Source organism: Triturus cristatus, chromosome 9, assembly GCF_964204655.1.
Source record: "Triturus cristatus chromosome 9, aTriCri1.1, whole genome shotgun sequence".
Taxonomy (NCBI): Eukaryota; Metazoa; Chordata; class Amphibia; order Caudata; family Salamandridae; genus Triturus; species Triturus cristatus.
This window is the reverse complement of record NC_140592.1, coordinates 450185385-450201637: the sequence shown is the minus strand read 5'-3', so window position 1 is coordinate 450201637 and position 16253 is coordinate 450185385. Positions and strand designations below refer to the sequence as shown.

Sequence of the window (16253 nt, the reverse complement as noted above, 5' to 3'; positions counted from 1 at the left end):
TTGAAGATTGGTGATTTAACCAAACCTTGCCATGAGGTGGGCAGGATGCCGGTGCTCCTTATCTGTGTGAAAACAAGTACTAGAGTTGCTGTCCATAGGGTTGGATCGTGTTTGAACACTATGGAGGATCCCATTAGGACCTGGTGCACCTTCTCTCCGCCTTTTAGCTACCTGCCATATGAAATCTATATCCACCTTGTTTGGTTCTTTAGTTAGTATCGAGACTCTGGTTTCTTGATTGTCCTGCTGGAGGCTCTCTGCGTTTAGGTAGTTAAAGTGATCATCTTAAAACGATGCCCAGTTGGCTTCAGAGATGTATGAATCAATGCCTCCAGGATGTGGAAAAAAGGGCGCATACTCACTAAACTTTGATCTCTGTTTTAGAGCATCATGTGCATGCAGAGTCTATCTTCACAAGGCTTCTTCATTTTCGTTTTTTTAGTGTTTTTCCATCTACTATATCTATGGAAATATGGAATTGGGTGACATATCAGTGAAGCTTGTTAGATAATCTTGTCAAAGTTATTAGACTATTTAGAGAAGGCACTTCACATTGAACAGAAAGTGTAATTTGGCCAAGTCCATTTCTGGTATCTGTTCCTAATTTGTTGGTAAGTCCTCTAATAGTATCCTGTCAGGACTGAAGTATTGAACTAACACTTTAATAGAAGAGCCCCTGCGCAGACAAATTTGGAAATCTTCGTTTTTCTGCCATTCTGTTTATGTTTGAGCTAACAAAGCTGGTGCAGGACTACACATTTATACGTGCTCCTATATTAATATTCTGCTGGTATTTTCAGATGTTAAATCATGCTTTTCAACTGGGGTGAGTACTACCCTGCTTGGCACCATTACTGTTAGTAAATGTTTGAAGATCTTAGATTCACTGCCACTGAATTTGCAATAGCAGACTTCAGCTTCCATTTAGCACTCCTGCTTTTACTTTGGTCTGGTGTTCATTTTGCAGGTCCCAGTATTGGGCATGCCTCGGTTTAAAGCTTGTTCTTGCCATAAAGCCAGCATCTGCATCCTCCTGAAATCTGTTTGTGCAACCTGACCTGCAACTTTGCACATCCTTAGCTTAGATCTCCTCATCATGATGTGGGTCAGCAAAAATATGGGACACCTAAAGTATTGTGTGTGGTGTCTTCATTGATGTGACCATAAACTACTAATTCTCATGCATTGCCACACAAATGGCGGGAGAACAAACAAATGGATTTATAATAAGACCAGCTCTTCCCATAGTAAATCCCACATTCTAGCACAGTTAGTGAAATCAGATGTATTCCTGAAGAATGGTAAAGAGTAACACTAGTAAACACTTACTTCAAACTCACTTATGCTTGGAATTTAGGATGTTGCATGAATCCATGATAATTTTAAAAAATTCTGCTTTCTTTAGGAAAAACTGGACAAAGAAGCACTCCAAGCAGAAGTGGCAAACCTTAGACAAAATAATCAGCGCTTGCAGGTGGAGTCGCACAGTGCCAGTGAGCAGCTACGCAAATTTGCTGAAATCTTTTCCGGTGCCGTAGAAAAGTAGGAACTGTAAAGGAAATTTCAGCAGATGCCTTGTTGGGACTTGGATTTTTGCATTTGAACGCACCCGTCGGTCCACTGTGCGTTTGAACTGTAGTCTCGTCTACTACAGTTTTATTTATTTTTCTTCTACGAAGGGTGGAACTATGGTACGCCACTGATTTGTCAGTGATCCAAGAATGACAGGCAGGAGACTGAAGAAGCTGGTGCTGAGATGGTGGGCCACCGCAAAATGGCTCTTATGGCTGGAATGCACTTTTGATCAGCGTCTGTCTGAAAAAGCGATTGAAGTGAGTAGGAAGCTGCTCCATGCCCAGACCTCGCATCAGCACTCTTCTCAAATCACCAGTTGGAATTTCAGAACCATTATGTTTAAACTGCTTCCAGTTACATGGCATGCACCCTGATGAGTTACCACCGGGCTAAGAATGCTATTTATTTATCAAGGGACACATTGGTGGCATTCATATGTTTATTCCTGGTTTATAGAATGATGCAATGTGTGTATATTCCGGTTTCAGAATCAATTTATAGGTTTTGTTTTGTACATTGTTACCTTAATTAATATCTGCTCATTGAGTGAAATTCAGATATTTGGTACCCAATTTAAAGTTTATGCAAAATGTGTAAAATAGAAAAATCGTCTGGTGAGTTCAAAAAACGACAGTACGTTTATTTTTGGGTCTGGCTGCGTAGGACCAAAGTGAATTATTTTCATTTACCAATTGATCTTCAGAGGCAAAGAGATCTATATTTGTGAGTGTAGTTATATATATTTAATTGCAAAGATTACTAGCATTAAAGCTTCATGAAACTATTTTATTATAACATACATAGGCTCTCTTCTAAGAGGTACATATGCACTAAAACTTGAAACCTGCATTTTCTGGTCAGTTCAGACAGACATTTCATCTTCTTACATGCAGTGATATCAAGGGACAGCTTGTACCATATTCGTCTCTCATTTAATACACTGTTGGATTCTTCAATGGTTCCAAAAAAAGTCTCTAAAGGTGCACATGCAAAAAAAATAATAATAATAACCCTGCAGCACAAATTACAACTTCATTTTTTCCTAGGTTCAAAGAAAGACAAACATTGAAATTATTTGAGTGTGGACAAAACAATTTTTCGAAGCAGCAGTCGCAGAAATCAACAACCCCCCCCCCCCCCCCCCCCCCACCCCCAAGAAAATCCTCCAGTTGTAATTTTTTGCTATAATGATGATCATGGTTCTCACAGTTATGGACCATTCATTTTACAACTTCAGCTGTGAAATTTCAGTGGGAAATTGATATCCCGAATGCTGTTATATCACCCCTCTACCCTTTTTTAATGATTTGTTTAAGATGAGTGCATTGCAGAGCTGTACTTCTTTAAAAATACAGTAGTAATCTGAGAGAGATAAACGAGTTGTCAGGTATTGGATTATTTTCATGAAAGCTAAATTATTTTCAGAATTCAATATAGAAAGTCACTCTTGAGGTTTGAAAGTCTAAATGTAAATGTTCTTTATAAAAAATGCTATATTTATATCAGCAATTCTTTTTCTAATATTTACTTTGACATTTCCGGGCAAAAATGGTTGTCTGAGTATTTTCAGATACGGTACAAAGAAGCACTGATTGATTCTTCAAACAAATATTTTTATCTAGTTTTTGTTAAGAGCAAAATCTTTTGAGAGGGATGATACATGGTCTTAGTAATTGTGCCGGTAATATTTAGAAGCAATTCCTGGGGAAATTTATTTCACTTAACTAGGTAATAACTTTCTCTTCCAAATCTTTTTTTAATTGACAAACCAATTTAAATTGTACAGTTGTGAGTCAGGGAAAATAGAGGCCTCATTAAATTCAACTAGTCTGAATCTGCAAAAAAACCTTGTTTATTTGATTATTTTGTTTCATTTACATATTGGATACATAACCAATATAACCATTTGTTCTAAAGCACTATAATATGATCCATGTCAGAATTATACTTACTGAAAAAAGCATGAACAAAGCTCATGAGTATCGCTTTGTAGGAAGTATCACACAGTTTGATAGTGACAAATACAGATATCTGACTGCAAGCGCTCTTTGGTCGGATGCTGCACTTTCACCTTATTGCCGACAGCTCCATCTCCAGTTGATGACTTAATTAATTTGCCTCCTACTAAGTTACTCTGCCCTATCCCTAACAACTGAAGTCAGGCAACACCATTCAGAAGAGTGGTGGAAAGGCTGCCATGGCTTTTTGTGTTGTCTATATAATCTTGCTATGAGTGAAATGTCTTACCTTACAGTTTTCCTTTAAAATATGGATTTAGGTAAGTGACTCTCCTGATTCTTGTATGTAGTCGAAATATGATACAAAAGCACTGAGAGCAATCTATTTCACAGAGGCAGTCTAAGACTATAGGCCCTATGGTGCCTGTAGCTAAATCCATGTCTTTACAAGAGTTTTGTGGCGAACTGAGGTTCCATAAAAACACACTAGCATTTATTGTGGCTTTAAGTATTCGGTGGTTCATGCTTTCGCTCCTCCTCAACTAGTTGTGAATGGCTACAGAGCAGGCAAGACTTAAAAATGTTCTTCAAAGGATGCTGTTAGAAAATCCTCAAGTGGACACAAGGTGAATATCCAAAAAAGTGTGTGGAAACCCTACCATCATCCAATTTGTCACTAACTAACCAGGCCCAGTTTTAGTATTAGCAGGAAATAGGAAAAAGCTTATTTGGCCCTCATCCTTTTTTCTTTTTGGCATGTAGTTTATTTTTGATCTCTCACCTTCCCTGAAGGAGGGCTGTTTGTCTTTTGACTTTTTATTTAATCTGCTACATAAAATATTAATTTTCACTTTAATACGTTGTGGTAAAGCCTGGCTTGAATAAATAGTCTAGTAGTTGATTTTTTTAACAGATGATTGCAGAACACCTGATTGTCTTTTGGCAGGCTTTTCATCTGGTGAGTTGTGTTCCTTCTGTGTGTGAATCAAGTCTTTGCAAGTGTGGATGAGTTATAAGTTTGTTTTAAAGGGTATGTCCCATGCTGAAAGAGACGGTTGCTTTGTGGTAAGATTGTGCGTAACACATTTTTTCAAGAACAGTATGAAGCTGAGTGCAGTACCCATTTTTTTCATCATTTGGTTTTCATAGTAATGAGTAAGTAATCCATATGGCCTTTGAATAAAGACCTCTTACATAAACGGCCGAAAATTATTTTAAAAACATTGTTATATTCTTAAATTTCCTTTATAGTGACTGCCTTTAAGAAATCCATATCATCTTCACCACCTTTTGTGGTTTTAGCCCAGGCAAAAAATTGTACAATTGGCACATGATTGCAAAGTCTACAGGCTTGAACCTATTCAAGACCTACTATAGAATAGGGCTTCAACCTCCTTTCAGGCCCTGTGCTCATTGTCCCTGAGTCAAGAATGCAGGAGTGTTTTTGAGACCTGTGTCCAACAGAGAGATTTGCAGGACAGCCATCTAGGCCGCCCAGCCTGCCTTTTATAAGCTTACTTACTGTGTGTATTTCACCCACAAAGACCCAGCTTTTGGCCTGAAAGTTCTATGAACCAAATTGCTTGGGGTCCACTTCGGCATCGCTGTTTCCTCTCTGCGAGTGTTGGGGCAGTAACCATACCCTGGAGAACATCATAGGATCTGCGTGGAAACAGTCAGTGGTCCACAGATAGGTGCCTGATCGAGCCTGCATGTGAGATGGGGATGTTTGAACAGGGATGATTTGGTAATACTTCAAACCGGCAGCTTCTTTGGGAGAAATATTGTTTTAGTCCTGCCTGTGATGCCAGTATTCCAAAACGGTTTGTGAAAGGAGAGAGTATAATTTTCAAAATTCCATAAGAAATGCTGAACAGCCACTCCTAGCCCTTTAACATTTGATTTCCTTGCCTGTTAAAATCTGTCAACACCTGGTGCACAGGACTTGTATAGGCACCGCTGCAATCATCTCTGCAAGGTATGTGAAATTATGAACTCACATGGCCTCAAGGCATTCTTAATTGTAATGTTTTTATTTTATTTCTCTCAATAGTTGGATGCTCCAAGTTTGAGAACACAATACCAAAGTGGCACATAATGTTGCACATAATAAGAGTTGTCTTGCAGTGCAACTCCTACGCAGCAAAATGATGTTGACTGATTACATCGAAATTATCATAAAGTTGCAGTACTGTGTGATTCAATTGTGAAACTACTGTATTCTGTGTTTGACGTTGTATGTAAAGTACCAGTCGTGAAACATTCTCATCATAAAATATGTTTAATGTGCAGCATGCAAGAAAACATTCCCTTCGTCCCACCACTTCCATCACAAACCCCCTAGAATGACCGTTTTTCAAAAAGATCGATTTTTTGTTGGACTGTGCTACTCATATAGAAGTGGGCGTCAGTTCCTAGCGGAGGCAATCAATCCATCATTCGGTTTAGTGCCTGCAAAATGACCATCATCTTGTAAATGGCAGCAGTAATCCCACCCGCAATAGTCCTGCTGATGACCTGCTTACTGCATCAGTCAGGAATTGGTGGAAATTATTAAATCGGGCATTACGTTTCTTCTAGTTGCATTTATTCTTGCAGGTGTTTTTCACTTTGAGACGCTTTGCGTAGGAGAATGTATGAGAACATGGCTGTCCTGCTGCAATCTCAATATCGCTCAATGCATTTCAGTGAGGGACCGAAATAGTTTTTAAATTCGGTCCATGAATGCTGAGTCCTTGAACACTCATACTAACTCCTTCGATCCAGGCTGCATGATTGTCTGTTAAGCTAGTACTGTCTCTAAAAGAAGATTATTTCAGCAGAAAAAGGGATAAGCGAAGAAGACCGCTTTCACAGAGGTCTAATCTTCGGGAGTTGCAGCCTGAAATTCAGCTCAAGTTGACCAAGATATGGTTGCTGCTATTGCCATTCTTTTATTAAAAGCTTTTTTTTCCCTGTTGATCTGTGAATTTAGATCAACAGTGTTGGGTTTCCACACGCGGCTCGAGGTGGTGTTAATATCTTTCTTTGCTTTAAAAAGGTTCCAGTTTTGTCCTTTTAGTAACATGGAGTGTAGGTTATTTTGTGCACCTTAGACTGTACAAAAGTGACTTTAGGCAAACCTTATATTATTTTTTGAAGAAAAAAAAACCAAGCAGTTTGTTAGAAATGTGTTGTTTGCCACGGTTTCAGTACTAAAATGCAAATATTTTTGCGTCTGAAGCACAGACAGTCATACTTTGGAGCAATTACTTTTTGATTTCAAATGTGTTAAAAGTGGGGTATTGTATTCCAACCAGGACCTGTTTAACACATTGCACTAAGAAAAGTGTAGTTTGCCTGAACTAGACACTGTTGTACAGCATGACATGCACCAGTAAAAATTCCCATCTTCTTAATATAGGGTGAAAAGGCAACACAGGAAACCCTTCTGTGCCACTAAATCTATCACGGACACCTCCCACGATGCATATAATCAGACCCTTATTGCTCAGCTGTGGGCTATATAGGTTTCAGTTCTATCCACTAGTAAAACTAAGAAATTTACCACATGGCAATGTGTGGAAACCCAAAGATGAACTTTATCTTGCTGCTCAGTTCTTTTTTTTTATGGTGGGGTGACCTAATCAGAATCCACTTCAGTATAATTTTGCCGCTGCTACTAGGTTAAATCAGAAAAGTGATCACGGTACATTTATAATCCAAATGTAGTATTTGTCGCTAAATTGATTAATGATACAGTTCGTGAATTATACGTTTTATGACATATCAGTAGCAGATTGGTAAGGGGCCTTTGTGACGCATCTTTCCTGCTGACGAATATTTTGCCACCTGCACTAGACCACATATATAAACAACGCAGCAAGTGGCAAAATGCCCATCGCCAGGGTGACAAGAGGGAACAGGAGAACCCCCCGTTCATAAATAATGTAACTTGGGGTAATCAAAGCACGGCATACATCTATGCCTAGAATGTGTTTGTATTTGCCCCACGGTGAAATATCTGCAAATCATGCAGATGCATATGCACATGTTGTCTTTGCATTTACAAAATGATTGCCTATACCAGAAGGGTGCAACACTGCGGAACGTATCAGTGTGGTAGATCGTGATGATGGAGTATGCACCCAAGTATCTACTTGACATTTCCATTTGCAACTGTTGGTAATAACTTATATGCAAAATGTGATTTTCTATTTACAGGAGATACACTTTCATATTCCATGTCCCTGTATGTTGTTTATTTGTTGATCACTGTGTTTTAATTGTTTTAATTTTCAGGAATGTTGTTCTGTTATTCAGTAGTGTACATTTGAATAGTGTAAATTATGTTTTTTCATTATTTTATAAGAATCCTTCTTACAGATAAAATTTATGTCTATTTAAATTGCTTGGGTTTTGACTCTCTTTTTGTTGTTGTACTTTTTCTCTTTCTTGTTTCTCTACCAGCACAGAAATGAGTAGGGGTATTAAAAAAAAAAAATCCTAATATCCCTCTAAGGTATTTAAGGACTACAATTAATATAGGTGGAGAACAGTATCTTTAAAAAAACTATACGATTTATTAGCTATGTGGAGAGCATGCACTGCTCCGAACTTAGATTCCATGTAGCAACTTTCCTTTACGTTGCATGTGAAAATTAAAACTGGGAAAGAAACAAAAAAAGACAGCCAAAGATATGTATTAAAATCATGACCACGAAAAATAGTTTTCTCAATGTGGTAAAGCAATGGGTGGTGGGGAAAAAGGAGAATCAAGTAGGCATTAAAGGGGCAATGAAGGGACAGATCGAGGGATTCAGTTGCTCTACAAAGTCTTTCCCCATGCTTTTTCCAGTGTTCCCACTTCTCGTTCCATTCAACTCCTTGAGCTCATCCTATATATGAACTTTATAGTGAAAATCATCATCTCCTTGCTTCTTTTTTAATCGGTTATCGTCCCCAACTTTGTTCTTCTTTTAATCTTTTGCTGGTATCCTTGGCTTTTGCTGCTCGTGTCAAACCTCTGCTAAATTTCTGGGGCGTTCTGGTTTGCTTTCCAAATTCCAGATAGGTAGGAGGTTCCATTAGTTGTTGTGGCTTCACATTGATCTCCAGTGAATAGACATGATCGTGGTGTCAAACTCGAACATCATTTCACAACCCACTATCAAATCCTTTTAAATGTGCTGTATTGTATCCAAAAGAAGAAGAGGAAATGTTATCAGTATTCAGTTTGTTAGAGGTCAGAGAGTTATTATTAATATACATAAGGGGGCAATAGGCAAGGGCGTGGCCAAGATGGTGGCCAAGACAGATGTCTCTGCCGGAGCTCTGTTCAAGCCCGGCTTAATTTGACATAATCCTGGGTCCTCTGGACTAATCTGCTACCAATAGGGGCACCTGATATACCCCCTGTCATCCTCCCCTCCCCCCGCTGCCGTGCTTGGAGACACTTGCAGCCACCAACACTGCACATGGGGCTGGTGCTCGTCCACGGCAATCTTCCTGCATGGCCAGCATCTGCCTCTTGCACTTACCCGTGCCTCCATCGTCACCGGAGTTGAGCCTCTTGGCGTGTGTGTGGCCCACACTGAGGGGACAGAGGCCTGGGTGCTGGCTTGACCTATCTGGCGACCCACTCAAGAATGGAGGTGATTGCAGCCATATGGGACCATGACAGAGGCCCCGACTGCGGGCTGGAGAGCATCAGTGGGACCAGACTGGGCAGGGCTGCTGTTTTGCGCCATGATGTAGGAGGTACTGTGTGAAGTTATTGGTGCCTTTACTGAGCCCCTGGGGTGAGGCCGCACCCAACAGTTAGCGGGCCTGGCATAGGCCCAACTACGAGAGTAGGTGAGTGGTGAGCCCCCGGGGGCCCCATGGGAATTGACCTTTATCGCTTTAGCTCCTCTGCGGGCCCCTGCAATGTGACTGGATTGGTGCCCTTTTTATCTTGTGCAGAGTACTTGTGACCCAGCATGGCTGGAACTGTGCCCTAGCTTGCTGACCCTGCAAAACTGGTGAGATGTTCCAAGGGGGCCCTGCCGGGCCCCTACTTTGCTGGTACCAGGATGCGCGAGAGGGTGACAAACTGACCCTGCCCCCCGAGCATGTGGCTCAGGTGCGTGGAGGGGGGACCTCTGTCCCTGTGATCTGTGAAACTTGGGGACGGCCAATGCGAAGTGGCCTCAACCTGCTGACTGCGCACTCCCTTTGTTTTTGCACTGACTTCCCTAGTGGCACCTCCAGACACTGTATGCTCACCACATGGGAGTGTGTGTCACTGCTCTCCGTGATAGAGGGAACTTCGGTGACCTGGGGCCCGCGCCTCATGGCCCCCATTGACTATGGTGAAGCCTAAGCCAAGCAAGAATCCTGCCACGCTGGGCGACAGCCTCTAACCCGGGTGATATAGTGGAAGGAGACGGACCTCTATGCCACCTTGAGGCTACCTTAGACCGCCTCTCTGCCCAATTTAAGCGCATCTTACAAGTAACACTTGACACCAAGACAGCACTGAAGTCCACAATTGACTTGGTATCCTTGGATGCCGGACTGCTCCGTGCGGACGACCGCAAGCTAGTGGAACAAATTGATAACACTGAATCCATCCTGCATCCCACAGGGCAAGATCTACAGGCCCAAGTAAAGGAGATAAAACTGATATTTATTATTTTATCCCTGCAATGAAGAGTAGAGGACTCTGATGGTCGCTCTTGATGTAACTATGTGTGTTTAATAGGTTTTCCACAATGCGCTGAAGGCCCTAACATTGAACTCTTCCTCAAACAGTCTGAAACGGTGTTGGCCAGCAGAATTCCGGAATTGTTCCCCATTGAACAAGCCCACCGACTGCCAGGTCGTCCCCCGCTACCGTGGCAACGTCCTCACCTGGTGACTGCCTAAGTCCTTAACTACAGGGACAGAGACTTGCTTCTCCAGTTTTTTCAGATAAAAAGGCCATGGCGTTTTGAGAACTGCAGAATCACACCGTATCTGGATTACACTGTAGCGGTGCAGCTTTGACGAACCTCCAGCACTGCTTTGAGTACCTAACTACATGCTTTGGGGCTTAAATATGCTCCCTGTTCCCCGTAAAGCTCTGCGTCACAGACGGAGACCACACTCACTTCTTCCTGACCCCGAAAGAAGCTTTGACATGGCTGCTTGCAAGGGGCCTAGCGGAGCTGCCAGTGCCATCTCCCAATTCCGAGGAATGGCTCACACCGCAATGATGATAGCACCGTCCCCAGAAACCCCGCTCTACACCAGCATTGGACCAGGCAGCCTGTGAACGGGCACAGGTGGTAAAGGGGGTACTGCTGCACATCCATAATCCCTTTGAGGTCTTGCGGTCCGAGAGTGCCTCTAATCCCATCTTATTGATGGTACAGTGGTCTTCACTTGCGACGACACCAGGGGCCCATTACTGACACCCTGTATCGCTCATTACTTGTGACTTTGGCCTGCTGCTTCCTCAGGGTGGTAAGCCTAATGCTCCATTGTGTGGGTGGGCTATGGTTGGCAGATGGGGGAGAATAAGAGAACTGTTATGCCTTGGAGGACTGCTCATTGGTGGCACTATCTACCGAGCTACCTGATTTGCTGCTATCCACACCTCAGTTTACCGTAATGGACTGGCAGATTTCACTGTTTAGTTTCTTGATTTATTTTGTATGGTAATTTGAAGTATGGCAGTGGATGGGGTATTTTTGAGGACTAAAACTCCTAACACGAGCTACCCTGATCCCCAGCCATGTAAGCTACAGACAGGCGGAGACAGGGGGATAGGAAGACAATCTCTCTAGGAGTCCCCTGGTAATCTGTATATACAACTTATTATCCACTGCTCTACTACCTACATAACTGCTTCTTATAAGCACACATCCCCTAAATAAATTTTCATAACCTGGAATGTGCAAGGTATAGCCACTCGGGTCAAGCGCCATGGTGTCCACACCTATCGCAAACAGCAGCATGTATATAATGCGTTTCTTCAAGAGAAGCACCACAAGCATAGCTCATTAAATTATGCACAAACTTTAGGTGCCAGGTACATGGCCCCATGTTCTTGGCCTATGTTAGAGAGGATCCTCATTTGGGTTGCCCCAGGGGTTCCCTTTGTCCCGGACTCCCACATGATTGACACAGGTGGTAAATATGTTGCAGTAGAAGGATGACTTGATGGCAGGCCTCTAGCGATGGTGGTGGTCTTTACCCCCAACGCAGGCTATCCAGCCTTCGTGGACAAACTTGCACGGCACTGTTACGTGACCCTCACACTCCTGCCATATGGCTTGGGGACTTTCTCTAAATCCTAGACATAGATAATAACTGCCCGATTTCACCCAAACCCCACCCCTCCTTGGAGAGGCAGCCTGTTGCTGAACTACCAGATACCTTGGAGACTGGTTGACCCAACATGGGATTTGTGATGTGTGGCACCTCCAACATCTGGAGGAACACGAATATTCCTTTTACTCACCTGTCCATGGCGTTCACACCCGCATAAATCTGTTTCTTTGCATCGTGCCTCTTGTCTCCATGATCCCTAGCACAGAATATCTGAAAGAGACACGTTAGTGATAGATTTCTTACCTTAGAATAATCCCCAGGCGTCAGACTGGATCTGGAAAGTTTTGTGCTTCGCAGTACCCCTGCGCGCCAGTAGGTGGCTTCGTGCGGCTCTGCGTCCGTCAGTGGCGTCGTACGCGCCGGAATGACATCACGGAGACTACTTAGGTGCCACCCATGCGCCCTGATGTCAGTTCTTTCTTTTTCCGCGCCGAAAGTGCAGATCCGGATTGAGCACGTACCTCGGTCATTTTTTGACCACTTTTTTGAGACTTTTTGTCTCCTTTTGTCTCCTGGTGCACGTAGAGGTGCCCGGCTTTAAGTCTTGTGGGTCGTGCCACCGTAATATGTCGGTGGCAGGCCCCCATGATGTCTGCCTCTACTGCCTGGAGAATGGCCACAACTCCCGGGATTGTCGGGACTGCCGTGCCATGGCCCCGAAGGCATTACGGGAGCGGCGACGGAAGTTGCTGGAGGTCCAGCACTCCTCTCACCGCCGCTCTAGGTCTAGGGGCTGTTCGCGGGACCGGAGCTGTTGCTCCTCGGACTCTAAGTCTTCCCCTTCCGATTCCGGTAAGCGAAGCCACAAGAAGTCGAAGAAGCGTGTTCGCTCTCCGCCATCCCCCCGTCGCTCCCCGGAGGCAGACGAGGGTGACAGGGGGTCCGCCCCTGTGGATCCTCTGGAGCCTGGGAGTCCCGCAGCCTACCCGCTATACCCGGGTCCGTCGGCGACTCCTGAACAGAGGCAAGAGTTTCTTGCTGCCTTGGACCGCCTATTTAGGCCTCGGGCTCCCGCTGGTGCGCCTGCAGGCCCCGTGTCCAGATCGTGTTAACCCGGCGGCACTGCCTCCGGCGCCAGCCCCGGAGCAACTGGATCCAGCGCCCGCGGCTCCGGTCCCGGCACCACAAGGTGCAACGCCGCTGGCTCCGGCCCCGGCGCTGCCCTTGGGTCCGGCCCCAGCACCGCCACAGGCGCCGAACTGGGTGCCATTTATCCCGCCCCTGCCCCGGTTCTCGGACCATTTAGTTCCAACCTGGGATCCTCATTGGGATCTGGTTCCGGGTCAGCCCTGGCCTGCGCTGCTGCCTCTCCGGCTCCTGTCCTACCGCCTCGGCCCGCTCCTTCCACCCTGGAGCCGTATGAGGACTGGGACGGCTCCGAGGACCCTCTTGGGCGGCAGTGTGACTCCGAGCAGGATTGGGTGGATGACCTTCAAGATGCGGGTGAATTTGATGTTTCTTCTGACCCGGGGTTTGCCTTGCCTCCGCCTACTATGGAGGAGGGCGCTTCCTACACTATGGTGCTGTGTGGAGCCGCGGAGACTCTCCATCTCGACCTCCCTACGGGGGCCCTTAAGACCAACCTCCTTACGGAGGTGCTCCAGACGACGTCTACGTCGTCCGAGCCGCTGCTCCCTTTCAATGAGGCCCATACCGAAGTCCTCTTGGGCACTTGGTTGCAGCCGGCCTCGGGGGCGCCGATGGATAAGAGCGTCACTAGGAGTGATCGCTCGGCACCTGGTGATCCCGCCTTTTTGACCACTCAGCCCACGCCTGAGAGCCTGGTCATTCAGGCCTCTATATTGCCTTTCCCTCGGCTCCGCCGGTAAGGACTCTAAGAGCCTGGACCAATATGGCAAGAGGTTGTTCTAATCAGCCAGTTTGGGGTTGAGGTCGGTTAATGCTGCCTGCTCTTGGGCTGTTACTCCCACGCAGTGTGGGATTCGGTGGCGGAGGTTCTTCCTCAGTGCTCTGAGGAGGTCCAGGCTGTCCTTTCCCAAGCGATTGCGGTGGGCAAGGATGCGGCGAAGTTTGCCATCAGGTGTGGTTTGGACACCTCTGATTTGTTGGGCCGGGCGCTTTCCACGACGGTGGTGGTGGTGCGGCGCCACGCTTGGTTGCTTTCCACTGGGTTCTCACCCAAGGTCCAGAGCTCACTCATGGACATGCCCTTCGATGGCTCCCGCCTCTTTGGTGATAAGGCTGACAATGCCCTGGAGTGCTTTAAAGACTCTCTTGCCACGGCCAAGTCTTTGGGTCTTTCCTTGAAAAACCCTGCCACGACGGGATTTCATTCCTTTCGTGGCCAGGGCAGGGGTACCCAGGCGAGCTCTTCCAGCAAGCCTGTGCAGAACCAGCCTCAGTGAGGCCGCGGACGTGGGTTCCGCAGGGGTAGGTCGGGTAACCTGCGTGTGGGTCAGTCCACTTCCACCCCGCTGCTTCCGCCTCAAAACCTTCCTAATCCGAGCTTCAGGGGGCACCCCACGCCAGTGGGTGGCAGGGTTCACCACCACTGGTGCGATATCACGTCGGACAAGTGGGTGCTGCAGATAATCTGCCAAGGTTACTCGCTCCCCTTTCTGTCTTCCCCTCCAGCCATGCCGCCTCGGTACCACCGCATGTTGGGGGATCATTTGGCCATTCTCCCATCAGGAAGTCTCGGTCCTCCTGGCCAAGGGGGCCATCAAGCGCGTTCCTGGGCCAGAAGTAGGACGTGGTTGTTATTCCCACTACTTTCTGGTCCCCAAGAAGGACAAGGGGGGCTTGCGCCCTATCTTGGACCTCCGGGATGTCAATCGCTTCCTCCGGAAGGAGAAGTTCAAGATGCTCACTCTGGCTCAGGTCCTGACTGCCCTAGACTCTGGATGGTAGCGTTGGACTTGCAGGACACCTTTTTTCACATCCATGTCCTGCCAGCTCACCAGTGTTACATGCGGTTGTTTTGAATGTGGCTTCTCACCAATAAGCCACACCCAATCCCTGCACTCCCACCTGGGAGGCAAATATACCACTGCACCTTTGAATAATATACACTTTTGAGCATGTCTTACCACCCCTGGCACAGCAAGACTTCAACACAAAACAAACAGCACCTTTTAAAAAGGGGTTTTATTTAACAAAATGCAAAGACTCTATCACTTTTAGAATAAGGCTTGGGGTTTATTACATAATGCTCTCTAAACAAAGGCTGTCTCAGATACCAAATGCATAAGATTCAAATATATGTAGCAAACTTATAATCTAAAGGCATGAATCATTAACAGAGCAAACTATAATACTGATTAATAAGCAATAAGTGATATAAGATACACTGGACATCCTGCAAGAGATCAGAAATATATATATATATAAAATATATATATAATATATAACCTACTGGCAGTCGCCAGTAGGTAGTTATAGTTAGGACCTATTTTCCATAGGAAATCCGCAACATTCTATTTGGAATAACGTTGGCGCCGATTGACGAATCTTCGCGAAATTTTCCAAACTTTTGGCCAGCTCCGGTCCGCTCCTATCCTGAAAATTTCACGGTGATGCGTCAAGCAGGGGCCGAGAAAAAAGGGGGGTCCCAAAACGCGTTTTCCCCATGCATTTTTCTATAGGGCCTGTTGAGGCAGCTACAGCCCGAACTGCTGAACGGAATTACACCAAATTTGGCAAAGAGGTAGTCCTCAGTTCAGACTCGTGCCTTTTGCTTAAATGGTGTAAATACGTTCAGTAGTTCCTGAGAAAATTAGAGTTAAAAAGATAGATATATCTGGGCGGAGCCTAACCACACATCTATTGTGAGATTTGATTGGCTGTCAGTACTTCATCCAAGAAGTGTTGGCAGCCATCTTGGGACCAATATACATGATAGCACCTCATTAAAAAGCATTGCAGTTAATAGGTTTTAAGACTTCAGTTACATTATAAATAATTTGTTGATGGTACCATACTCATTTTACGAATTGTGGTGTGTTCTAAGGTGATTTTACCGTGTGAAAAAGCCTTCTGCTGTGATATCATGAATCATGTTTGAGAGAACTATTTTCTCATGCTTTTCCCACAGAAGTTTGGAAGGTGATCTATAAGCTAAACTGAGAGCATAGTTTCTGTAAATTCACATTTCTCAGTCATGTGAGAATGAAGTCTGACATTCTCAGTAAAACATGTACATCCAACAAGGGCAGAGCCTGTCAGTTGATTCCTTTTGTGTTCTACTGCAGCTTCCCAGAGTGTTCTAAAGAACAACTAGAGCGCTAACAGTCCTACTTATGACAAACGTATTGCACACCTGAAGCCATCTTGATTGGAATAAAGTGGTAACTCTTAAAACATTTAATTTACAAAGGAACAAAATGAGGGGGTTTATTTTGCCATTGATATTATGATTAGTGC

At 44.9% G+C, this 16253-nt stretch overlaps 1 protein-coding gene across 2 annotated transcripts in view; it reads left to right on the top strand.

Annotated features, from left to right (window-relative positions):
* The window catches only part of SIPA1L3 (signal induced proliferation associated 1 like 3), a 657587-nt gene extending 649667 nt beyond the window's left edge, over positions 1-7920 (top strand). For both annotated transcript variants that reach the window (XM_085625340.1, XM_085625341.1), the window contains exon 22: positions 1406-7920. In XM_085625340.1, coding sequence (XP_085481466.1) covers positions 1406-1546 — 141 coding nt within the window. In that variant the 3' untranslated portion in view covers positions 1547-7920. The remainder of the gene's footprint in view (positions 1-1405) is intronic.
* The last annotated feature ends 8333 nt before the right edge of the window (positions 7921-16253 follow it).